Source organism: Colletotrichum karsti (genome assembly GCF_011947395.1).
Source record: "Colletotrichum karsti strain CkLH20 chromosome Unknown Scaffold26, whole genome shotgun sequence".
In the NCBI taxonomy this organism is placed as follows: Eukaryota; Fungi; Ascomycota; class Sordariomycetes; order Glomerellales; family Glomerellaceae; genus Colletotrichum; species Colletotrichum karsti.
Window position 1 is genome coordinate 323,176 of NW_024065926.1, and position 24,331 is coordinate 347,506.

General features: G+C 53.6%; 7 protein-coding genes across 7 annotated transcripts; 4 read left to right on the top strand and 3 right to left on the bottom strand.

Annotated features, from left to right (window-relative positions):
• Positions 1 to 849: 849 nt before the first annotated feature.
• CkaCkLH20_08034 (uncharacterized protein) lies at positions 850 to 6,957 on the bottom strand (the record flags this gene model as incomplete). The annotated part of the gene is made up of 5 exons (XM_038890749.1): positions 850 to 1,021; positions 4,282 to 4,666; positions 4,723 to 5,105; positions 6,004 to 6,775; positions 6,843 to 6,957. 5 exons carry the CDS (start codon positions 6,955 to 6,957, stop codon positions 850 to 852), a joined length of 1,827 nt encoding a protein of 608 aa, XP_038743932.1.
• A 955-nt stretch (positions 6,958 to 7,912) lies between these two features.
• On the top strand, positions 7,913 to 12,100 carry CkaCkLH20_08035 (uncharacterized protein; the record flags this gene model as incomplete). Its single annotated transcript, XM_038890750.1, has 10 exons — positions 7,913 to 8,518; positions 8,571 to 8,615; positions 8,666 to 8,732; positions 8,787 to 9,027; positions 9,094 to 9,196; positions 9,342 to 9,373; positions 9,424 to 9,634; positions 9,697 to 10,280; positions 11,635 to 11,835; positions 11,893 to 12,100. The coding sequence occupies 10 exons, from the start codon at positions 7,913 to 7,915 to the stop codon at positions 12,098 to 12,100; spliced, it is 2,298 nt and encodes a 765-aa protein (XP_038743933.1).
• Positions 12,101 to 12,478: 378 nt separating this feature from the next.
• On the bottom strand, positions 12,479 to 14,857 carry CkaCkLH20_08036 (vesicular-fusion protein sec18; the record flags this gene model as incomplete). Its single annotated transcript, XM_038890751.1, has 3 exons — positions 12,479 to 13,854; positions 13,906 to 14,750; positions 14,808 to 14,857. The coding sequence occupies 3 exons, from the start codon at positions 14,855 to 14,857 to the stop codon at positions 12,479 to 12,481; spliced, it is 2,271 nt and encodes a 756-aa protein (XP_038743934.1).
• A 979-nt stretch (positions 14,858 to 15,836) lies between these two features.
• On the top strand, positions 15,837 to 17,163 carry CkaCkLH20_08037 (homocitrate synthase; the record flags this gene model as incomplete). Its single annotated transcript, XM_038890752.1, has 2 exons — positions 15,837 to 15,931; positions 16,032 to 17,163. The coding sequence occupies 2 exons, from the start codon at positions 15,837 to 15,839 to the stop codon at positions 17,161 to 17,163; spliced, it is 1,227 nt and encodes a 408-aa protein (XP_038743935.1).
• A 95-nt stretch (positions 17,164 to 17,258) lies between these two features.
• On the bottom strand, positions 17,259 to 19,137 carry CkaCkLH20_08038 (uncharacterized protein; the record flags this gene model as incomplete). Its single annotated transcript, XM_038890753.1, has 2 exons — positions 17,259 to 18,600; positions 18,656 to 19,137. 2 exons carry the CDS (start codon positions 19,135 to 19,137, stop codon positions 17,259 to 17,261), a joined length of 1,824 nt encoding a protein of 607 aa, XP_038743936.1.
• A 1,004-nt stretch (positions 19,138 to 20,141) lies between these two features.
• On the top strand, positions 20,142 to 20,666 carry CkaCkLH20_08039 (uncharacterized protein; the record flags this gene model as incomplete). Its single annotated transcript, XM_038890754.1, has 1 exon — positions 20,142 to 20,666. The coding sequence occupies one exon, from the start codon at positions 20,142 to 20,144 to the stop codon at positions 20,664 to 20,666; it is 525 nt and encodes a 174-aa protein (XP_038743937.1).
• A 574-nt stretch (positions 20,667 to 21,240) lies between these two features.
• CkaCkLH20_08040 (uncharacterized protein) lies at positions 21,241 to 23,945 on the top strand (the record flags this gene model as incomplete). Its single annotated transcript, XM_038890755.1, has 6 exons — positions 21,241 to 21,325; positions 21,388 to 22,015; positions 22,067 to 22,227; positions 22,277 to 22,640; positions 22,695 to 23,045; positions 23,099 to 23,945. The coding sequence occupies 6 exons, from the start codon at positions 21,241 to 21,243 to the stop codon at positions 23,943 to 23,945; spliced, it is 2,436 nt and encodes an 811-aa protein (XP_038743938.1).
• Positions 23,946 to 24,331: the final 386 nt, after the last annotated feature.

Genomic DNA, 24,331 nt, shown 5'->3' on the forward strand with positions numbered 1-24,331 from the left:
TAGCATCTTTAACAACTCCCACCGACCTTGGATCTCGCCCGTCGATAGCGACGAAAGGTTCGCGTGCCATTTACAGCATAGGGCTTGAGGGCTATGAGTGGTGCACGTTTAACACAATTGCTGTCGGTTCTCAAAAAAACGCGTCCCGTCTGCCAGCATTCCTTTAATATCACACTTTTAATGACTAGAGACCGGGATCGGAAATTGTGGCAGGGATTGATAACAACAGCCACCAGAACCCACGCGAGAGTCTCTCTTTCAGGTCGCTCTGGCTGGTGCGTGCGGCCCCTTTCTCAGTCACCCTCACCGGGCCTCCCCTCCCTCCTCGTCATCCTTCCAGCTTCCCCGGGATCTAGCCTTCCCAACCGCGTCAACCGGAGCGGAGAGGCAAAAGAGCTGGGCAAAGACAGAAGTTCGCTGTCTGAATTTCTTGACTCTCCACAAACGCCCGCCAACCGACGCGAAGCAATCAACCGGCTTCACGCCATGCAAACTCTGCGTGAGAGTGGACCGTGGCGGTGCCCATGTTATCAAGATTCAAGACTGACGCGGCTCTCGATGCTTGACACTTCGAGACTACGCTGCCACGATAACCTGATATTCCCCGAGTGGCCACTGTTGGAAATCAAGAAGGACAAATATTTCACTCGTCTCATCTCATCTGATCGCCCATCTGAACTATGTCCCGCCATCAACTGCTGTCCAAGCCGCGGAAAAGAATTGAGCTTGTTGGCCGCGAAAGTCTTAATTTAGCACTGTCCACGGGTTATCGATTTGTGGCGCGACCCAAATGTGCAAATGAGGGCCACTGACCGCCCTGTGCTGCAATGCTATAGCAACGGGGCCAACTTATGTCGACGGGAGCTTGGGTCTGGGGTTCGCCGCCCTCAAGTCGTTCTGGCCGTTACCGCTGCGTTTGATGTCGTGGGCAATTCCCAGGAAGACGCCGGCCGGCTCGATGAGATACTTCAGAGGCATAATCGGATGTTGTGTCAAGCCGGTATCGAATCTGCCACAACCGCTTACAGTAGTCAAAACATAGGGAAAAGCAAGCAATGGCAAGATACTAACTCCGGGCCAACAGCGCCGCGCGAAGAGAACCAGTCAGCCGGTCAGATGATCACGCCGCCATGCCGAACATGTCACCCCCCATTTCCGGTGAATGGCGGCGCATTGTGATATTTTCGTCTCCGTGACTATCTACGGAAGCACGCACTAGCTCGGACTGGCCGTGCTGATGACCCGCGCGGGAGCTTTGCGTTGCTGATCTCCATGCCCAACGCCCAACTTCGAGAAGAAATCTTCGGGGCAGCAAGATGGAGCCTAGGGCTCACGGCTCACGACGTTTTGGGTCCTGTGGCAACCGAGCCAGTGGCCCGGATGTCTTCCAGAGGATTCGGCTGAGGAACTTGCGAGTCAAGCTTTGTGCACACAGGATGGAGAAGCTGAATTGGGTTTCGGCCGATCGCTCATGGCCATGTTCAGATACAACCGTTCTCCCGCACGCACACTGGCGTTGGGATTTCAACAGACGAACTCTCGCTTGCGAATTTCCGTCCGTCTTGGACCAACAACGGTCTGGATCCTTCGCAGTGGTTGCTCCCTCCAACCAGGATATCGGACAGCTTCACTCAATACCCCCTCTGCCTCGCAGTAATGGTATATCACTTGGCAGCCTCAAGCGGCACAGATCCCGTCTTCCGCGGCCCAGCACTGCGGACTTCGTTACCAGGCCAGAAATCCGTGGCCTGTCTCTTCAAGAAATCGGCCCTGTACCAACAGACTTGGGTTTTCCGCGCGAACTTCCGAATCGACCGCAGACGAATGTATCCGTGCAAGGGAAGCCTTGAGCAAACAGCGAGGGTGCCCCCCACTCGATGGTGTCGGCATTGACCAAGACTCCTTTCCGGACGCCTGGCACCATCATGCCGCACGCTGTCTACTTTTTGGCATCACCATCGTACTAGGTAGCAACGAAACTCTCTTAAGTCATACAACTGGCACATATCACCTCTCGACCCTGGGAACTCGCCCATCAACCTGTTTTACATCTGCACCTCGCACATGAGTGTCACCCCACCACGATCCTCCGGCGAGCATCGGGCCCGGATACACCTCCGTTGGACTGTTTGACGGGCACGGGATGAACACGGCAGAGCGACGTCTTCTGGGCCGCCGTTTGCACAAGCGTGTCTCTGTAATTTGATGCCTTCAGGAGCACTGGCCAGCTGCCAAGGATTCCGTTATTGGGAGTTAAATAACATCGAGAATCCGGCTTCCCGGTACCCTGGATATCCCCTGGCAGTCGCCTATGAGCTGTGGCTCTTTCTCATCTGCGAGGCCTTGCAGCCAGGGCAGGAGCGCCGGGGACGTGTTTTTTTAAACCATTGCGGTCAGGACGAACGCTCCACTGAGCGATCAAAACTGGAATGGGTTGTTATCACACGTGTTGAACGTTGGTCCACGCTTCGTGAAGTCACTGATGGCCAGTTCGCCAGCAACGTTCAATCTGCGGCCGGGATGTCCTGTCTGCCGTCGTCCGTCGGCCAATATCAGCGAAAGAGAGAGAAAAGAAATCAAGCGCGGCAGTCCAATGTCTTCAGCAGGACAACCTACCAATCGCTACAGAAGGTGACATTATCACACCGGAAGACTGCAGCTGAGTGGTAGTAGCAGACGCAACACCCGCCCTCTGCGACGACAGTGGGGGGTAAACCGGCAACACAAGGCGTCAATAAGTCGCGGGGTAGCTGACGCCTGTCACACCGTCTTTCTTTATCTCGCTCATCTAGAGACTAGATCTTATATCAAGAGGAATATCGTCAAGCGGTCCACCATTATGGCGACAGTGGCAGCAAAGTGCGGCGGGTGTTCTTGTCATGCCCTGGTCACCGTTACAGCGGATGTCACGCAACAGCCACGCAGAATGGAGGCCTTTACCGACCACGCGAGCCGAAGCATGGGATGCGTCAATCTGCCGCCGTGGGATTGATTGAGGGTAGATATCCGTATGTGCCGTGCCTTGATTTCTAGCTGTCATTGACTTGACGGGTCCCCCGCCAGGAACTCTAAACGAGACCTGTCAAGACACCATTTTAGAATGTGTCGAGTGGGTTGAGGTGAGGTGCACACCTATATCCGCCGGCAGATCGCTTTAATATTGTCAAGGGAGGACGAGTCTATTCGAGACAGGGCCGGCTTGACGTCTGGCGATGGTTTAATGAGACCACGACCGACCGGCCGGCCGATCGACCGACCGCTTAAGCGGCAGAGACAGCGACAGCGACAGCAACAGCATCCGCGCTTTGACCGGCCGGTTGTGAGCCCGCAGTGTCTCAACGGCCTGCTCATTGCCGGCATCACATATGCAAGGTCAGATATTGCAGGTGCGCTCGCCAGAACCGCTCCACCTTTGAATGCCAGTCACCTGCATGCGCCGTACCAGAAAGGCGAGCGATAGAGGGGCGCGCTTCTGCAGTCGACTTGAAGTGGGAAGATGGATTAAGGTTGTGTTTTTCTTGGCCCGAGAGGATCAATAGCCGCGAGTTGCACGCCGTTCACGGCTCACCGCTTGTGTGTCTTGCGCTGCCACGAGGGTCACGCTGGCGGCTGTTGCGGGTCTGGGAAGGGGGGGTAGGGCGCATTCTTGATGGAACTTGACGACTTGCTCGCTGGGACCTTCCCATTGAGGCCGCGATGGTTCTGTTCAGACGATGGATTTCTGGAGAACGCCGGTGACCTTGACGGCTTTTCGAATCGAAGGGTTCGTCCCACGTGGGAATCCGGGAGTTGAGAAAGTCATGGCCCGGTATTCTGGGCTTCAGCAAGTGACTCTACCTGAAGCAACGCGGGGTATCAAACCACAGTGTCTCTGTGATGTGTATTTGTGACTTTCTACGTCGTGTTTCCCAATCATCATGGCTTCGTCGAGAGGAGATATTTGGTTCCATGTGACTATTCCACCAACTAATACCTGTCGCTCCTTTTCAAACTTAAAGATATCTACAAGTGAAGTCGCGCCCTCTAAGTTTGGAAGTGGATGTATTATTCTAGAGCAGACAGATGAAGTGTGCGAGATAATCGTAAAGCTACCTCTAATATTCAATGCCGATGAGCTTTGCACCTCGCGCAAGGAGAGATGCTGACCTAGGCGGAGGTTGGATCTTAGAAACTGGAGCACACAGCACCGTCCGCCTCCACAAGATATCGCCCTTCTCATACCCTTCCCCGCTGGAGTTTCCACGCCGGTACACTACTGGAGATACTACCAAGTCAACATACTTTGGTCCCTTTAGCGGCACAATCTCTTCCATGTCGCTCCTGCTGAATACCGTAGGCTTCTGTTTGGGTCGCGGAAGGTCAGGCCGCCCGCCTGTAGCCTCGTTCACCGTCTCGCTCACCTCGACCATGAAGATCTGGTACCATACCCGACATTTTGACATTTCCATGTCGAGCTCTGCGGCTATCGCTACGATTTTTCGCATAGATTCGGGTCTGGCGTCATTACTTTGGTGAGGATGTAACTCTTTCCATAGCGTGTTTCCCAGTAAACTGATAGAATCTTCGTAACCTGACCGGTCTCGGCCAATACCAGTGATCAACGCAACTGACTGTGCTCTCCACTGATGGTAATCATCACTCTCAATCTCGTATGTCTTGTGAAAAACTGCTTGATGTCAGCCAGCTAGCATCAGAGGCCTAAAAGCATGTAGGGTGTCCTACCTATCAGCTTCTTGATAAAAGCCTCGAATTCTTTTGACATGTGCCCAGCCCAGATAGCCCGCGTCGAATTGAAAACAACGTCGACAAGATAGCGCCAAATGTAGGCTTGAATGATGAATACCCTATGCGGCCCATGCAAGTAATTCTGAAAGTTGAGTGTCAGGCGTGCGAACTTGTTGTTCTGCCGATTTGCAAAACTGTCGACACTACCGCCATCTCTCATCAGCTTTTCCGGGCTGCAGTAGTTATTCTTTGCAGTCTGTTTTATGATAAAATCCAGATTTTTGAACCGTGCGGTGAGCTCGTTGTCGTCGATGTGGTGGTAGCTCGTCCATCTCGAGTCCATCAGGTCTTCCTCAAGTTCATCTCGCTCATCCATCAGCCTTTGAAAGTCATCATCATGATCGTTGATGAGTTTTTGCATTTCTTCCTCTTTTGTCCGAAGTTCGCATTGTAACTCAGCGTTCCTTGCTTCTAGTTCCTTTACTTTCTCTCTCAGATTCTTGACTTCTTCTTGTTCACTGGTGTCGCCTTTGGCCTTACTCGAAGGTCCATGTTCTTTGGAATTTCTCTCGTGGCGCTTATCACGTATGTATTGGACGTACATTCTGTGATACTCCTCGCTGGAATTGACGAGAGGCTTTTCCGGGGAATGAGACATGATAGGTGTTTTGACGGGGTAATCTTCCTTGACTGAAACGATTCTTGACGATCAGAGTAGGCTTATTCGTGGGCATGCTCGTCGTGACTGTTGATCAAATAGCGTCTTTGGAGCTGGACCGGTGAGCGTAGATGTTCAGGGTTGCGTGGCGAGTCTCCCAAAAGCTGATTGCCTCCTGTGGAAATGGAAATATCGAGACGAATCCGTCGTAATCAAAAACTGCAATTGTTGGTCCACCTGAATTACAGCAGAGCTGGGTTAAGGCAGGCTGAGCTGTTTCCCATCGACTAAAGGTAGAAGGGCCATGCCTGCTGACGTTTGCGACCTTTATCGGAGAGATGGGTTGCTTCTACGGCTTAGCCGGGCGGTCACGCGGTCACCAACATGCAAGAGAGCAATATTTTATGCAGGCTCTGCCTCGAAGGAACTCAACTTCAAGCAGGCTCTCAATCCTGATAATCAGACCAATCATAAAGGGCAACATTATGTGTACACCATGGTATATATACATGTTTGCCTCGAAGCATTTTGAGAACCGTCAAATGGATACACCAGCAAGAGGCAAGACGAGACTAGCCACCGCAGATATTGTCAGCCCCAAAATCGATGCGAAAATGGACACCTTGTCTTTCCACTTGCGCCCTTTCTTCTCCGCCTCGATTTTCCCATTTACCTCTCGCCCAAGGTCGGCGCGGAGTCTCTTGCGGCTGGCTCGAATCCTCTCTTCTTCCCGCACGGCTTGATTCAGCTTCTCTTCCCATTTCTTCTGCACCTGTCTGTCATCTTCGCAGGCCGCCACTTCCACATTCTTCTTGAGAACACGAATCCTCTCCCGTTTCTCCCGGAGCTTTTCGTCCAGTCGAGGAACGATACGCTGAGCTGCACTGGTTTCCTCCAAAGTCTTTCCCTCCGCCAAGATATCCTTCTGGACCTGCAGTACAACCTCATGATTCCTGAGAATACGCTCTATGATGGCACATGCCATATCGGAGGTCCCATCAAACCGTTGGACTCTAGAACCGTATGAGATCATGTCTCTCCAAAAGTCTCTCTTCAACTCTCGTTCGTTCTTGGAGCCCTTGGTCGGGTTCTCGACAACGTCCCATCTGGTTGTCAAAAGCGTCACGTTCTTCATTGCTTCTTGACCACACAGGTCCTGAAACATGAGAAGGCTGTCGACGTCGGAGCCGCGCATTCTTCTCTCGTCGATCGGGTGTAGCCAGATAATGCCCTTTAGGGGCACCCCGAGCGCATGCTGAGCGACAAGGAAGTTCGATATAGTTGCCAGAACTTCCGCGTCGCTGCGCATTGTGTCGTTGAAACCAGGCGTGTCGACAACACAAACAGCTTCTGTGAGAATTCTCATCTTGACGATCTGGCATTCTTTGGTCTCTGGCAAGATCTTAGCTTCCGTAAACGTGATTCTATCTGCAGTGAGGCTTCGTTCACTGAGACTTACGAGCGTGAAGTCCTGCACCTTCCTTTACTGAGCCGGGGTCGAGGAGGTTGACAAAATGGGACTTTCCGACTCCAGAAAGCCCCATCACGAAGATCATACCTGGTTCATCTGCCATGGCTTTACGTTGATCGAGCGTTTTACGGCGAGCGCCCGTACATCAAGGGTGCATGAATCTTTAAATAGGCGTCAGGCATTTGCACTGATATCCTGCCACGGACCGACCGACCGTATGTGCACTTAGCTCTCATTACATGAACGGCGGCCTCAACTGGCCTCGAGAGTTTGATAGGCGTCCCGAAGATTGTAAGGCAGACTGAACCACAAATGAGACATGTACGCGGGCAGGCTCAAGAACCATTCAGATTGCCCTGTGGCCACGGGGCTGACATCAAAATGGTGTGGACGAGTGTTGCCACTGCTACTTGTGCGACCCGTTCTTGACTGCCGACTTAGCTCGTCCACATCTGGTCGAGGTTTTCGCATGTACCTGAACCTCCTGCCACTGCAAAACACGTCGAGAGTCAGGTTGCATTCGAAAGCCGCAGCCTGCTTTGTGACCCCAGTAAGCAGATGGTTTTGAGGCCTGATCCGCCTCGGGCAGCCCCGTTGCATATGACAAGTCGAAAAACACTCGAATAGCTGTGACTGCATGTAAAATTCTAGGCGACCAGAGGCGTTTGCGGTTCTCCTTGAAGGGTGGCTTGAAGTAGATGCATGTACAAGAATGCCTTGGTCCGGTCTTAGTGCTGGAAACATCATATGCACTCATCTCCGCCGGCTCAAATCAGCATTCAAATTCTTCTCGTCAGATGCAAAACTCACGAAACTTGGCCGTGACATTGAAAAACAGCTTTTAAGCTCGGTTCTTTTCTTGCAGGCGTACAAAATCTAGCCTTTAGACGACTCGAGTCTGCGAAAGTCTGAAGGATGGGGCCGGACCGTCATTCTTATCCCGGATCTCCGCCACCGCATCGGCTACGTAGCTCCCGAGATCTGAGAACCAGAGAGAAATTCATATTCGGCATAGACTTCGGCACAACGTGAGTCTGGCCTCACCAACCCCCATCCTCATGGCTCTCCCGATAACAAGTTGCAGCTACACCGGCGTCGCGTGGACTTGGTCGAAACGGATCCAGGCTAGAGACATCCGCCTAGTCACACGATGGCCAAGTTTCCAATACCAGAACTCCGATCGTGAAAAGACTCCGTCTCGAATACAATATCAAGAGGACGGGACCCAAAGATGGGGGTACGATGTTCGTCCTCATGCGGAGTCTGTGCAGTGGTTCAAGCTCCTCCTGCTTGACCCGAAAGATATTCCGGATCACTTGAAAGCTTCTACTCACTTGGAGGAGGCAAGGGCGCTCCTCTCCCAGCTGGGTAAAACTCCGACTGATGTTGTGGCGGACTACTTGCGCAGCGTTTGGGCGCATGTGCAGGAGATGGCGACGAAAGAGTTTGGCAAAGCCATCTTTAGATTGACCCCTTTTCACGTTGTCATCTCTGTGCCGGCGATATGGAAAGATGCTGCAAGAGATAGAATGGCAGACGCGGTTCGTATGGCTGGAATACTTGAACCTCGAGACTGCGGGCACACAGAGCTGTCTTTCGTCACCGAACCCGAAGCAGCAGCTACTGCCACTCTTTTGGATTTGGAGGACAGGCCAGATATTCAGGTAGGGTAGTACGCTACGCCGCAAAAAGTTTCTTCAGCTGACCGATGTGGAGGCCGGTGATACCATCACGATTGTTGATGCCGGAGGAGGCACAGTAGTCCGTGGGCTGTCATCTCACTCAAATAACGTTGTCTGACTGTTGTGTAGGATCTCATCAGTTATGTGATCGAACAAACCGATCCGTTGACAGTCAGCGAAGCCGTTGAAGGCACAGGTAAGACTGGATCAACCTAATTTCTTGTCCAGCGTCCACTGAATTGATGAATAGGGGGACTATGTGGTGCTATTTTCCTCGACGAGGAGTTCGAAAACATCTTGAAACCAAGAATTAACGCTCTCAGCAAAGATCTTTGGGACTTTATTCCAAGAGATGAGATCGACAAGATGATTCAAGACAATTGGGAAAACGGCATCAAGCAAGAGTTCGTGTCAGAAACAAGGGACTGGACGATATCTCTGTCTGCAACATGCATTCAAAGAACTCAGGAGACCATGATCAAGATCGAAGGGTAAGTAACTAGCTACACAGTCCCACGTGTCTATCATCTCTCATTACGAAACTCACATGTGAGCAGGAGCCTAGTAAAGCAGGCTTTCGAAGGGATTATCTCCAAAATCGAATCTCTTGTTGATGATCAAGTTCTCGCCCTGGAAAAAGCCACAGGGAAAGCACCGAGGGTAAGTAACTCCGCCGATGGAACAGTTCATCAAAAATGATTCACTGACTTTCTCTCTCGTCGTGGTCTAGTATGTCATGTTAGTTGGTGGCTTTGGAAGGTGCCGATATTTATATCAACGGCTGTCCGAAATGCTCGAAAACGAGAGCGAGGTTCTTCAGGCCAGCGGGCCTGCGCCGTAAGTGTATGGAATAACAATTCTTTCGAGCCTAAGCTAACTAGCCTCAGATGGACGGCCATTTGCCGAGGTGTCGTCATGAGGACTTTGAATCGGATGCAGATCGGCACAAGAATATCACGGGCTCATTACGGCAACAAATGTACGCTCAAATGGTCGGATGCTCATGAACTTGACAAGGACTTCCAAGAGGATAAATACTACTGCAGACTCGCGGCTCAGTGGAGAGTAAATAACCAGGTGGAGTGGTTTCTTGGAAAGGTGATTATCATACGTGCCGTTTGGAGTGATGAAGGATCTCAACTGACTCAAATCTACTACAGGGTGAGAAAACTTCGGAGAAGAGCCCACAGCGACTGGAGTATTATCGACTTTACCAAGACGAGGAACCATGCAGCTACCCAGATGTGTCATTATCGCTGGTTACCTGCGAAGAAGTAATCGCCCCTGTGCGCGCAAAGGACCCCGTGGTCCGAGATATGCGCACGATCACGTTTCAATCACCGATTCCTTTCCAGCAGTTACCATGCAGCGTCAACAAGAATGGAAATAAGATCAGGAAGTTCTCCTATGACTGCCTGGTGAGCTGCAGTGGAGCATCGGTAAACATCGAGATTGAGGCCGCCGGACAAACGCTGCAGAAGACGAGTTTCGACGTCAAACTGGAGGAGGCTCCTGAGTCTGAAATGAATCGTGCCTCCTTGGCATCCGAGGAAAGTTCAGAGGGCTTGGATCACTTCAAAAGTCTCAGAGAAAAGCGAGTCGATGTAACGAAGAACAAGACAACAAGCAGGCGGTCTCAAGGTGCATGGAGGAGGGACGAAATCCGCACGTCTTCGCCGTTGACAGCGATCGAGAGCTTCACAAGACACTTACAGGGTACAAGCCTGGATGTCTCAGCTCCCAGGTCAGTAGGACGCTTGACTCCGCCAAAGTCAGAAGGTTCGACGCCGACGACGAGAAAAAAGAGCGAGAAAGACTCGCTGGGAAGAACCCTTCGACCATCGACATCACTCCTGTCCCTGCCGAAAGTGTTGTCAAGTGGGCCTACAAGTTTAGATGGAATAGACGAGGATTCTTAAGTGCGCTCATATACAGATCCTCCTCTTTCTTTTGTTCTTGTATTTCTCGAGGACGGGGGAGCACCGCAGCATTATGATGAGCAAAGATTCCAGTTTCAATTGTAATTAAAATCAGTTCAGACGAGACAAATTGATTCATTCGGAACGCAATGGCGCTGCCTATGTGCCGAGGTGGTGAGGCCCTGCTTGAGACTTGAGTTACCTAGCAAAACACCTAAGTGAAAGGCAAGACAAATTCTCTCAAGCAGTATCTCAAAAATACTTGCGTCGTCGACTTCGAGGTCGATTTTGAGGAAGATTTCAATGTCTACTTGAGCCCTGACTGGCGTTGAAGGGGGATCTAGAAGGCTACACCGTACACGTATCCCACAGACTTCAGGGAGGGACCAAAGACGATAACCTCTGTCACTCCTAAAGCATCAACCTCATATGGTGTACTCTCGGCCTGAATCTCTGTGAGTCCTTCTCCCATCGACACAGCTTGGAATTGAGTCTGGAGAATGTCGTGCAGTAGCTGACTGGGATTCTAACTTGGTTGCATACATACAAGAGAGGAGGGTGAAGGCAGTGCACTGCCCACGACACCAACAAACATCACTGTGTTTCAGATCAATAGTCTTCTCTTACCACTTTCAAGCTGGTTACCACGTTTCTTCACCGCAGTGGAACTCGCTCCGGTGAAGTTGTTTGTTGCATGGTAGCCGATGGGCCACAGCGGTGACGTGTTGGTCCATGGACAGGGGCCATTGCCGCGGATTTCTTTTTCTCCCGACGCCCATGTTTGAGAACAAAACTCGTTGTAGTGCTGTACTGAATCGGAAGTATACCCAACATGATTCGTTTGCGCAAAAGTCGTCGTCGTAGTTCTACAGCCTGGCTCAGCAAAATAAGAGGGACCGAGGTGGGCAAGTGACGTGAGGTCCAGTAAGGACGTGAGGTAAGCTTTGCTCCACGATGTATTCAGGACGAATCGGAGAAAACTTCTGAACATTTCTTTGTCGGGCTTGAACAGAGGTAATGTTCATGATCAACTCTTATGCCATTCGACCATAAAAATGATGCAGTTGCGCAGATATTCTGACGGGCAGATCTGAAGCAACAACCCTCACACGCGACCTTTGTGATTCCAGCACCAGTACCCACGAGTCGAGATCCAATTGACGCCAATATGTCTCACAGCAACGAGCAAGAGGAATCCAAATTTATATGGCTAGAAGTTCCTAGAGCCGATCGCGATCGGAATGTTGATCTAATGATTTCGACCACGACCATGGCCGCGTCGGAATATGTTGGCCGCAAAGACATACAGAAGATCATCATTACCGCCGTCAATGAGCTTTTGGACACTTCGAAAAAGGATATAACAAAGATCTTGCTTCTGTAAGCCAGTCCCGTTTCTATATTCTACATACTCGTGGCTTACTCCTCAACTCACAGGGATAATTTGAAGGAAAGAGAGCAAGTTGGGCAGCTTTATCTGGACGCCAACGTGACTTTCATAACCTTAGATGGGAAACATACGAATATGGTTCACGTCGTTAAACTTTTCGTCATTGATATGGATTCGAATCAAATCACGCAAGAGACGCAAGTTAATCTGGACAACGAGTGGGCTAAAATTGAAATCGACGGTGGTTCGAAGTAGCCAGATATCACCACCACTACTCCCTCCGTTATTGACATGAATTCGGAACAAACCGGACTCTAGTTCTATCGAATAACCATGGATAATTATCCTGGTTCTTGGCGAGAGGGGCATGGGAACTGCACTGTTTTGATACGCCAGATAGTCTGAAGAATATAGTGTCATTCCCGACTAAAACTTATGGACGTGGTCAAGGGGTCAGTTGGAGAAGAGTCAAGACGATCATAGAATGAGTGGTGAAACGGTCTACTCCTGCAATGTGACACCACCAGTACTGATATTATATAATCGAAAACACAGGGTTCTTTGCCGCCCTTTCTTTCATTTGTTTCTACTCTACATGTATACTTTGCATGTATACTAAGGAGAGGAATCCCCTCATTGAGAATCCAGAGCATTGGACGAGATCGCTGTTGCCAGTTTTGCGGCGAAACTGTCCAACATGTTACCGCCCTCCGAGGCGGCCTCGATCTTTGACTCCTCGATTGACTCCAGAATTGTCTTGATACCGAGACCAACCTTGTCTGACCGAGTGTCGTTGCGAAGTGAGTTGACAACTTGTTGAATGTCGCCCTGTCTGAACATGCCGGTTTGACCCAGCACTTGCGCGAGCTCTCGGACGTCAGAGATGGCGGGCACCGGCACCTGGCGACGGAAGTGCTTGAGAACGCCGAGGTTGCCGAGAACGAAGCGCTCCGAAGTTGTGACCATGACGAGGATACGACGGCCCTTGGGCGGCTGAGTCTGGATCAAGGAGATGATTCTGTCGAGGAGAGAGTTGGAAAAACGAGGTCCTATGGGGTTCCACTCGATCAACTGCTCGAAGTTGTCGAGAATGACAATACTCTTCTCTGACTTGTACGCATCGGTGAAGACCTTGGTGAGGTAGTCCTTCTTGCCGAATTCGTCGCGGAAAGCGGTCAAATGCTGGGGAGAAACCAGCTTGACGAAGGGGAAGTCGGACATGGAGGCCGTGTGGGCAGCCAGAGCAGTCTTTCCTGATTCGGGGGGTCCGTGGAGAAGAACAGGTATCCTGGTAAGAACGTCGGACTCATTGACGGTGTCGATATAGCCCTTGATCGTGCGGATAATTGCGGGAATATTCTCGTTAAACTGCAACATGCCCATTCCCAAGGCACTGGACAGTTCATCCTCGGAAACACCGTAGGCAGGCTTGACTTCGGTGAGCGCGTTCTCGAAGTCTCCCATCGTTATCTTCATCGCCGAGACGTCCGACTTCATCTTGGCGCTGTTACCAACTTCGGTATGACGGTTGAAGGCGAATGACGTCGCGGCCTTTACGACACCAGAAATCTCAGCACCTGAGTAGTTCTTTGTCTGGGCTGCAAGAGCGTCGATGTTCACGTTGTTGTCCATAATGTTGTTGTCGCGCATCTTGGCAGTGTGAATCATGAAGATCTCCTTGCGTCCCTCCTCGTTCGGCAGGCTGATCTCCAGCTGAACCTCCAGACGTCCCGGACGCAAGAGAGCCTCATCGATCATGTCCTTACGGTTGGTCATACCGATGAGGAGGATATTGTTGAGCTGGTCCACACCATCCAACTTGGTAAGAAGCTGGTTAACAACACTGTCGCCGACACCAGTGCCGCCTCCGGCACCAGAACCTCTCTGCTTGCAAACAGCGTCCAACTCGTCGAAAATGATAATGTGCAGGCCACTCTGGTCGCCCTTTTCCTTGTACTCCTTCTCGGCGTCTGCGAACATCTTTCGGATGTTCTCTTCGGATTGACCGACTGTGCAAAGTCAGCATCGCGCTTGTGTTAGTCAACCGACGTAGAACATACCGAATTTGTTGAGAACCTCAGGACCGTTGATAATCTTGGGCTCACGTGCGTTAAGCATCTTGCCGATTTGTCTCGCAATGAGCGTCTTTCCCGTTCCCGGGGGACCATAGAGCAGGATACCCTTGACGTGCTGAATGCCAAGCTTCTGGACCAGAGCTGGGGGAAACACACGCGAGGCAAAGGCTCTGCGGAAAATGGTAGAGAACTCGTCGTGCAAACCACCGATACCCATATCCTCGAACTTGAAGTCGGGGGAAATGATAGGTTCGGAGTGCTGCTGGTGATCGGCGACTTCGAGCTTCATAGGGGAGTTAGAGTCCTTGAAAAGGCTCAACATGGTGTCCGGGGTGATGAAACCGCGAGCTCTAGGGTCGCTGGTGGTAACGGGCGCCTCTCCTTTCCCTCGAGGAGGCAGAGTGACGGACTTGACAGTCATCATAATCTTGCGAGACTCGATGTCTGCGAGGAAGGGCTGGCCAGGAGCAACAATGAAGGTATTGAAGTTTTGGTAGACCAAGTTTTGGATTCGTTGGTAGTGGAAGGAATAGCTGGGGTCGATTTTGGCCGAAGCCCAAGACAACTCAAGGTCCATGGCCAGCAGTGGTGGTGTGCCCCGCTGGGCAGCATCGAAAGGTTCGGCATCGAAGCGGTCGGTGAGAGCGATCTTCAGCCATGATCTCTGGTGGCCCGAAAGGCAGATGCCGCCGGATTCAATGTCGGGTCGGGGCCGGGCTCGGACGACGTATTCGGAGACTTGTCTTCTAATCGGGTCTTGTACGCGAAGGACGACGTCGCAGTCGCCGACTTCCTTACGGGGAGCGAAGTCTCTGAGGCTCACTCCGACTCTGGTAGAGGCTTAGCATGAGCAGGGTATCGATAGTTGGCGGGTGGGCAGCACTCACACATTGGCGTAGATTAGCTCTGCGTCGGCTTTCTTGGGGACGAAAGCCATGGTCGCGGTATCTTGATCGGTGTCGGGTTCGAGTTCGGGGTTCGTGAGATTTGCAGGTATCTATCTATCGCCGTCTAAGGTTATATTTCGTCGAGGGAAGGAGCGGCGGGCGGCGGGAGGTCGGTGGGGGAAGGTGGGAGGTTTGGAAGGAGCGGAGTGGTTTGTATCCGACCACCTGCCCTGAGGTAGGTACGCAGTGGAGGGCGTTGGAGAAATTATGGAGACGGGATTCTTTGGAGGGGTCGCTGCCACGGGGTATTGCTTCAGTATTCCTGGTCGAATACTTGGGCAGTAACAACGGATAACAGGAGCAGTACTAGAACTTACGGCAACAAGGATAGGAATAGAGGTGGCAAGAGGTTCAGAAGTAGTTGCAAGAAACAGATGATCTATTGCTACATTAATTACAGCCAGATCCAGCTCTCCTTAAGCCTCAGCTTAACCATTGAGGTCCACATCATCTAAGTCATATTATGACTAAGGTAGGTATTCAAGTTCAAGGTTCTCTCATCCATTTATCACAGTAGACAGTGGCTACTGCTACGTTTCTATTGTTTATCGGCGTGGAAATCGGGCTCAAAAGGTCCGAAGGTAAGGTACCTTAGGCAACAGCTAACAGCAACTGTGTCCAACAGGGCGGTATGCCGCCACGTGTTATCTCTGCTTTTGTGCTGCATGCCTTATGCTGAAGCCGAATAACTTGACTTTCTGTTTGTTTGCTGCGTGTTCTCTCTGCTGTACCTGAAGGCAAGGTGCCTTACCAGGTGGAACGTATCCTCAGCAGACTGGAACAGATGGAACGCGCATGGCACAGCCATCGTCTTCAGCTGCCCCGGCGTCGACCACCTCAGACGAAGCTTGAGTGGGGCGGCAAGTGCACACTCCCGCCCCGTCACAGGGCAGCTGCAGCTGAATAACCCCACCACCCGACAGCACTCAGGGACTGCCTGACTAATGCCGCCAACCGCGCTAACCTACCATGGGAGTACGGATACGTACCTTCGAAATCCCATTTGCACAACGACTTGGATGTCACCAGAAGGCGCCGGACTTTTCCAAACCATCTTCAGTCCGGTATGTAATCTTACTGATTACTGAACTAATTATACCGAGAAAAATGCCTCTGTAAGTCAAACTCATCTCGCGCCCAGAACACAAGCTGACGCCTCATCAGTCATCTGCTGGGCAAGAAGTCTTGGAACGTCTACAATGCAGACAACATCGCCCGCGTCCGTCGCGATGAGGCCGCCGCAAAGGCCAAGGAGGAGGCCGAAGAGCAGCGCATGCAGGATGTGGACGCTGAACGTCGGCTAGCCATCCTACGCGGCGAGGAGCCCCCGCCTTTGCCTCCACCTGAAGTCGCAGACGCGGAGCCCAGGGCTCGGGATCGCGATGCCGGCCTCGGCAGGGAGCGGAAGAAGCGCAAGCGCGCCGGCGAGGACGACACTGAATTTGAGCTCCGCGTCGCCAAGGAGCGCTCTGATGTAGTGCAGGCCGCCAACGACACGCTGCGCAAGTCCACAAGCTCTGCGCCGATTGTCGACCGCGCCGGGCACATCGACTTGTTTGGCGAGGAGAGGAAGCAGGGCCGCCATCTCAAGAACGAAGAGGCCGAGAAGGAGTCGGCCAAGAAGAAGAAGGAGCTTGAGGACCAGTACACCATGCGATTTTCGAATGCTGCGGGCAGGGACGGCATGGTAGGTCCGTGGTATGCCAAGTCAGAGTCAAGAGACAAGCCCGCCGAGCTGGAACCCCCGAGCAAAGACGTATGGGGAAATGAGGATCCCGGACGTAAAAAGAGAGATGCTGAGAGAATCGTCGCAAGTGATCCCCTGGCTATGATGAAAAGTGGCGCGGCCAGAGTTCGGGAGGTCAAAAAAGAGAGACAAAAGCTTGAGGCAGAACGACAGAAAGACCTGGAGCAGCTGCGCAAAGAAGAGAAGCGCAAAGAGAGGCACGAAAGACGAAGAGACCAGAGGAAGGAGTCGGATCGTCACAGCCGAGACAATAATCGAGATGATAGGGAACGTCGGGACAGAAAAGATGGTGAGCGAGGCCACCGCAGACGAGACAGCGATCGACACCGCGATGATGACCGTCGACGGACGGAGAGGAGAAGCGATCATCGTGAAGACAGAAAAGGGGAGGAGAGAAGTCGCCGGCGAGACAGGAGTCGGGAGGATAGGGGCCATCGGCGGGAACACGAGCGGCACGACAAAGACTCAACGTCAAGACGACGGGATGATCACAAGCGAAGGGACAATAGTCTACCTGGTAATGACGACGAACAAAGGCACGAAGCATAACGATACGGACGACGAGCTGGAGCTGATTATCAATACATGGAGCGATTCTATATGTACACGAAAGGAATTCGATCGACTGCTTCCTCGACCGCAATTCAAGCCGTCTTGCAAAGCTTGCCGCTGTTGAGGTCGTAGTCCCACGCGTCACTTCCAACACCAGCCAAGACAAACAGACTCTCTGTGGGATCATACTTGCGCTTGACCTCGAGGAGCTTGTCATAGCTCTCGCCATAGAAGTCCTCCTTGAACTGGCTGTTGAACGCGTTGGCCTCGTTCATGTACGACCCAGAACCAGGCGCCCACTCACGCCAGACAGGCTCCTTGACCTCCTCCAGCCACTTGGCAGCGCTGGCAAGAGCCTCCTTGGGCGCGACGGTGGTGTCGAGCGACGCGCCGTAGCTCATCATGTGGATGTACGTCGACCGCCACACCGGGTTCACGGCGCCGCGCATCTTCTCCGGCACACTCCGGGGACCGGGACCGCCCTGAAGACCGATGACCATCATGCCGCCGCCAGTCGGGTCCTGAGCTGCCAGGGCTCTCTTGAGGTAGGAGGCCAGGGTCGTGACGGGAATCTCGGACAGGTGCTTGCGGCCCAACAGACGGCTGCTCATGAGGCTGTACTGTCCCGCGATGCTGGGGGCCGAATTGACGGACTCGAAGAAGCTGGAGAAATCAGGGTTCTCCCCGGGCGTGCCAAAAGTGGCCGAGACGGTACTGTTGCCCCCACCCGCGGCGATCATGCGAGCCTTGACGGGTTCCAGGAGGGCGGTCATCTTCTCGATTGTGGTATTGTACGCGAAGAAACCAAGGTTACCCGAGACCTTGCGCGTGGTGTTGGCCGGGAGAGACACGTCTGACAAGCTTTCACGGTTGAACAGGGCCGAACCCGTGAGACCCGCGTCCATCAAGTCAGGGATGCTCGCCATTAGGGCCGCAAAGCTGAGCCAGGTAGCTTCTTTGGCCGCGGTGTCGTTTCTGTTGGTGGACAGATTGATGCCGAGGGAGACAACGTTGCCCGGGGGCGTGTGCGCCTTGAGGACGTACTCGGTGACGACGCCGTACTGGCCACCGCCGCCTCCGCGTACGGCGAAGAGGAGGTCTTGGTTCTCCGCATCGTTGGCCACGAGAATCTTGCCTTCAGTCGTGATCACGCGAGCCTGGAGGATCTGGTCCGCCGCAAGGCCGAATGTGCTTGAAAGGGGGCCGTGGCCGCCTCCTTGGATCTGACCTCCGGTTCCGACGGACTCGACGGTCCCGCCGACCAGAACCTTGCCGTACTTGGCGGCTCCGCGAGTTGCCATACCCCAGTTGTTTCCGCTGCCGACGATCATGGCGACCTCGGTGGTGTTGTCGCCCGGGTTCTTCCATTCGGGTTGGAATTCGAGCTTATTGAAGTTGGGAGTCCAGATGGACAGGGAGTAGGCTCCGGAGGATCTGTTCATTCTGCTATTAGCAGTGTTGCTTGTTTATAATACTGAGGGAAACATACCGGCCGTTCAGATCGTGTCCCGTCCCCTTGACAACGATGCGGATATTGCGCTGGCTGGCCCAGCTCATGGCAGCAGCAACCTGCTCCTCAGTCGTAGCATTGACGACATACTGCGGGAGGGCACCAATGTCGCAACCCTTCGAAGCAGAGTACCCGGCCGCATTGGGGGGCAAGCATGAGTTGTTGGCGTACACCGGGTAGTCGACAGACTCTGGAAACTTTGCGTGGAAGGTAGCAGTTTCCCATCCCTCCTTGACCTCATCGCATGACTCCGAGATGCCAAACGGGTTGCCGGGGTAGCAAGACGAGGCGACAGGACGCGTCTTGATCAGAGAGCCGTTGATGGTGGTGTTCAGGGCAGACCAATCGGCGTCGGATGGCCAGGCAGCGTCCAAGGGAGTGGTTTTGCAGGACTGCTGCGCAGAGGCACCGCTGACTGCGGACAACAAGGTGAAGAACGAGAGTACTGCAGTGCGCGCCATTTTGGATATGTCCTTGAAAGGTAAAGAGCGTGGACTGTGCCGATGTAGCTCACAAAGACGTTTCGACGATCGTCTTATATACAAGAAGCCATTCTTGCATACGCAATTTTCGTATTCCATCCCGACGCCCCTTCTTTTGTTTAATGGTGAGGCTCAACATATCCCGGCATGATCACGCCGCCCGCCAACCTAATCTCGTTACAAACTACCGATGAAAGAAGCCGGTGGATATGTTGCCACGAGGCTATGTTGACGACAACGACGACGGAAACTGGGAAGGACTGCCGAGGCTCCCGTCGCCAGGACGCGTGGACTGGATCGTTAGCCTGATAACGGAAGCGTAGTCGACTCTAAGTGATGACATGGGTTCACGCGCCCGATCAAACTCGCACCCAGCATCTGGAGATGCCGAATCTCCTTCCACCGTCGTGTGCATCCCGAGTGGGCACTTGCGAAGCATCTTCGGCAGTGCCATAGAAGAGCCAAGCCACGCCGGTCCGATGGCATCAAGACGGCCCACCGTCAGCCACCTACCGCAACCCACAACAACGAGTCAGAAGATTACAAACGACGATCCGATATCTTGGAAATCGAAGAAGACTGGGGAAAGAGAAAAAAGGGCGGGAGTGGTAAACAGGGGCGGTGGGGTTGGAAGCGCATATGCGTATCACTCGGTATCGCGAACGAGTACGCATTTTTCGTACCCGATACGCAAATTCAGCGATTGGTCGGCGTGCGCGAGTCGGGGGCCCCTGTTGACGACTTACACGCCCTCGGACGGAACCAGACACTACAGATTGTAGATTTTTTTTCTCTTGATTCTTTCTCCTGAACTTCTCTCCGTTCAAAAACGACCTTCCTAAGCTTTTCTAGAAGCGTTCCCGAGGTCTGCTTCCCCTCTTCCTCCATATCCATCTTCAAGTCTCCAATCTTTCTATCCCCCGAGTCCGAACTTCCCCGCCAAAACCACAAACATTCCCTCCTCAAAGCCAACCGCACAAAAAATGATCAGAGACTACTGGGATCTCTCAGGGCCCTTCGGCCTCGCAGTCCGCGCCTCTCTCCGAATCCTTCAGTTCGTCCTCGCAATAGTCACAATCGGCCTCTACGCCGCCTCCCTCGCCTCCTGGGACGACTCGAAACCCCTCTCCCGGACGAACTGGATCTTCGCCCTCGTCCCGGCCGTCCTGACCGTGCTGACCTGCGCCTACCACGTCTTCGCGACCGTCACGCACGCCGTGTGGTGCGTGTGGGACTTCATCCTCGCCGTCCTCTGGGCCGCGCTCTGCGGCGTCTCGTCCTCGAACGTTATCGACGGGAAGGAAGACGGGCATGCCATCACGGGGGGCGTGAAGACGAGACTCGCGGCCGGTGCGTGGATCGCGGGCGTGCTGATGATACTGTACCTCCTCAACGCCGTCCACGGGTGTGCGTATTGTTGCGCCTCGAGGAAGCTTACGAGGACTGTGCCGCGGAGGGATAAGGTGGATTTGGAAGAGCTCCCGGATAGAGAGTCTCAGACGGCGTAGATTATGCTCTTCTTCTGCTGTACTTCTAGGTTTTTGGTGTAGCTTTGGCTTGTTTCTGGCGTTGATACGGCGGGGGATATCATAAGCACGGTTTGGGTGTGATTTTGCGAATAGGGGCAAGCGGTCTTGAACGGAGATTTTCAAGATAGAGTCTTCAGATGCCTGAAACAGGCGAATAATCAAAGCCATCAGCCTTATTGAAAAATCTTTAAAGTCGACCGGAGCTGAATTTGCCCTACAAGAATTGCGGACGGCCCGAAAAGGGCAGTCCGCTCGAGGGAGGAAGAACAAACAGGGTCCAGCCGACGAGACTACGAGACTCCACGGGCAACCCGAACGCTTCACACGAAGAGCTAAGCGCGAATTTCGTATATGTGACATCTTCCAGCCACGAAGTACTGGTCCACCTAATGACAAGGACAGGGCGGCAACCGAAACGGCCCCCCGATGTGGGCTGCTGCGGCATGTCACCGTAGCTTAAGTAGAGACCATGTCCACCCTCCTTCGAGAGTCCATCCCTTCTCGTCCGAGCAGAAAACACCCCTTACCAGTGCATTTACACGTGATTCGCGCCATGGGGAACCAAGACAGAGAAACCTTCGACTCCTCCAGAACCTCAAAGGCGTCGTCCTTGGGTCTGGAGGATCTAGATCTCGAATGTAAGCCCGCATCCCAAACTGCAACCTCTGGAAGACGCTTCTTTGACAAGCAGACCTCGCAGACGAACCATCCAGCTCGACGCAAACACCGCCGGAATACACACCGCAATACGACCCCAAGAAACAATGGCCGATGCCTCTGAACATCGTGGTCCAAGTAGTCGGCTCCCGCGGCGACGTCCAGCCCTTCCTCGCCCTCGCCGCCGCCCTCCTGAAATGCGGCCACCGCGTCCGCATCGCAACGCACCCCCAATTCTCCGACTTCGTCCTCTCTTCCTCTCCGAAACTCGAATTCTTTCCTGTTGGAGGCGACCCGGCGGATCTGATGAGCTACATGGTGGAATCGCCCTCCTTAATCCCGAAAATATCCCAGATCCGCGCCGGCATCATCCAGCGCAAGCGCGACATGTACGTCGAGATGCTAGATGGCTTCTGGCGCTCCTGCGTCCACCCGGACCCGCTGACCAATGTCCCCTTCGTCGCCGACGCCATCATCGCGAACCCGCCCAGCTTCGCGCATGTACACTGTGCCCAGGCGCTCGGGATCCCGGTGCATTTGATGTTCACGATGCCGTGGAGCAGTACCAAGGCGTTCCCGCACCCGCTGGCGAATGTCGGGTATTCGAAGGCGGATAAGAAGACGACCAACTTCGCGTCGTATGCCGCCGTGGAGTTTCTGACGTGGCAGGGGTAAGGATAGCCGATCTCTTGGGACCGAGGCGTGTTGCTAACGAGGTATAGTCTGGGAGATTTGGTGAATTCTTGGAGAGTTGCGTCGTTGGGTCTTGAGACTGTCCCAAATACTGAGGGACACCGGCTGCTCGAGGTCCTGCAAGTTCCCTTCACATATTGCTGGTCGCCATCTCTCGTCCCGAAGCCGAGCGATTGGGGTCCGCACATAGGTTCGTCGCCATCTCCCCATATCCTTGAGCCCTCTCTGACAGTTCCCAGATGTCAGCGGCTTCTTTTTCCGAGATCCAGCACCGTACACGCCACCACCCGACCTCGAAAAGTTCCTTGCGGACGGTCCTCCTCCAATTTACGTCGGCTTCGGCAGCATCGTCGTCGGTGGTATCGAGGGACTCATGACCATGGTCCTCAGCGCCATCAAGGCCACCGGCGTCAGAGCCATCATCTCGCGGGGGTGGAGCAACTTGACGGGAGAAGAATCTTCGGATGTGTTCTACGTAGGCGATTGTCCCCATGAGTGGCTGTTTCAACAAGTTGCTGCCGTAATACATCATGGCGGTGCCGGTACGACGGCGTGCGGGCTGCGTTATGGAACACCCACGACCATCGTCCCCTTCTTTGGAGAGTAAGCTGATCCCACCCGCGTTCGTGGTGACACGATTCACTAATGATACCATAGCCAACCCTTCTGGGGCGCAGTTGTAGCAGAAGCAGGCGCCGGCCCAGCTCCGATCCCGTATCGTTCCCTGACCTCGCAGAAGTTGATCCACGCCATCCAATACTGCCTCTCGCCAGAAGCAGTCACAGCAGCGAAACAACTGGCCGAGTCTATGCGGAAGGAGGACGGGGTCCAGGCGGCGGTCGACTCCTTCCACGCAAACCTGCCCGAGTCGAAGATGGGATGCGACTTCTTCCCTGATCAACCAGCGGCTCTGGTGTACGGGCGAGGCAAGAAGCAGGTCAAGATGTGCAGGCCGGTCGCGTCGATATTGGTCAAGAACGGCAAGGTGGAGAGGAAGCAGCTCAAGTCGTAAGCACCCGTCAGTCTCGCTTGTCGAGGATTGATGTTGACATCAAGACCAGATACCGCTCGAAGCCGACGAACATCGAGAACCAGAGATGGGACCCCCTAACTGCGCTGTCGGCCGCGTCCATCTCGACAATCGTCAAGATGGCCGGTGCGACAGCTGACATCATTGTCAAACCCTTCGAAGAGTACAAGCGGGGCAGCGAGTCCGGAGACAAGGTCGAGGCGCAAGCTGAGAGTATCCGGAGACACAGCCAAGCACCGGCTTTCGCCATGCTTCCCCTTCCTGGGGTGGGAGTTCCTGAAGGCGGTGATGCGAAACCGACTAGTCGTCCGGTGTCTTCCCGGGGAGAGGATTCCTCGAGCAAACCAGGGGCCATGGCAGTCGCCGCCGCAAATGGCGTCGGGAAGCTTGCAGGCAACGCCACCAAAGGCCTGCTTGTAGATATCCCCTTGGCAGTCACGGAGGGTCTCAGAGCGGTACCGAATCTGTACGGTGACCAGGTCAAGAAGCACGACGCGGTAGAAGGGTTCCGCAGCGGTGTTTCCGTCGCCGGCAAGACATTCTGTCACGATATGAAGGGCGGTCTCACGGACATCTTTGTGCACACCTACACAGGCAAGAAGGAAGAAGGAGCTCTGGGCGCTGCCAAGGGGTTGGGTAAGGGTGTGGTGAGCCTCGTCACCAAGAGCACGGCGGCGACGTTCGGTCTCGTGAGCTATCCCGCGCAGGGTATCTACCGCAGCATCTGGAGCGCCACAAACGACAAGACGCGGCGGAGTATCGAGGACGAGAAGCTTCTCGAGGGTGACTGGATGGTGTCGATGAGTCCGAGCTGGAAGATGGACCATGCGGCCATCGTGGAAGACTTTGACGGGCTACGCGGGACGAGGGGAGGTTAGTGGTTCTGTCTGCCTCGTCGTTTTAGAGTTCTTTTTTTTGTTGGAAGCATCGGCGTTGGTAGGATTCAAGGGCACTGCGGACTGCAGCTCCGGGTTGAAGCCGGGGGGCCACATCGCGATATTCTCCGATAGCGTCATAATCTCTCCATTTCGGGTCCACATTTGTAGGCTTCTAGAAAGATTCCCAAAAGAACCAAAGTGCTTGTGGATTTTGGCTCTTTTGTCGTGGCTTAGCCGGGTGATCCCCCATGGAATTGTATGAGCGGCTCGGCCGAAAAGTCGTCGGGCACAAACCTCAACAGGGTCATGTGTTATGAGTAAATCCACCGGCGCTAGCGGTGGCCGTGCAAGACAGATCAACGATTTGCAGTGCCAGATAAACATTG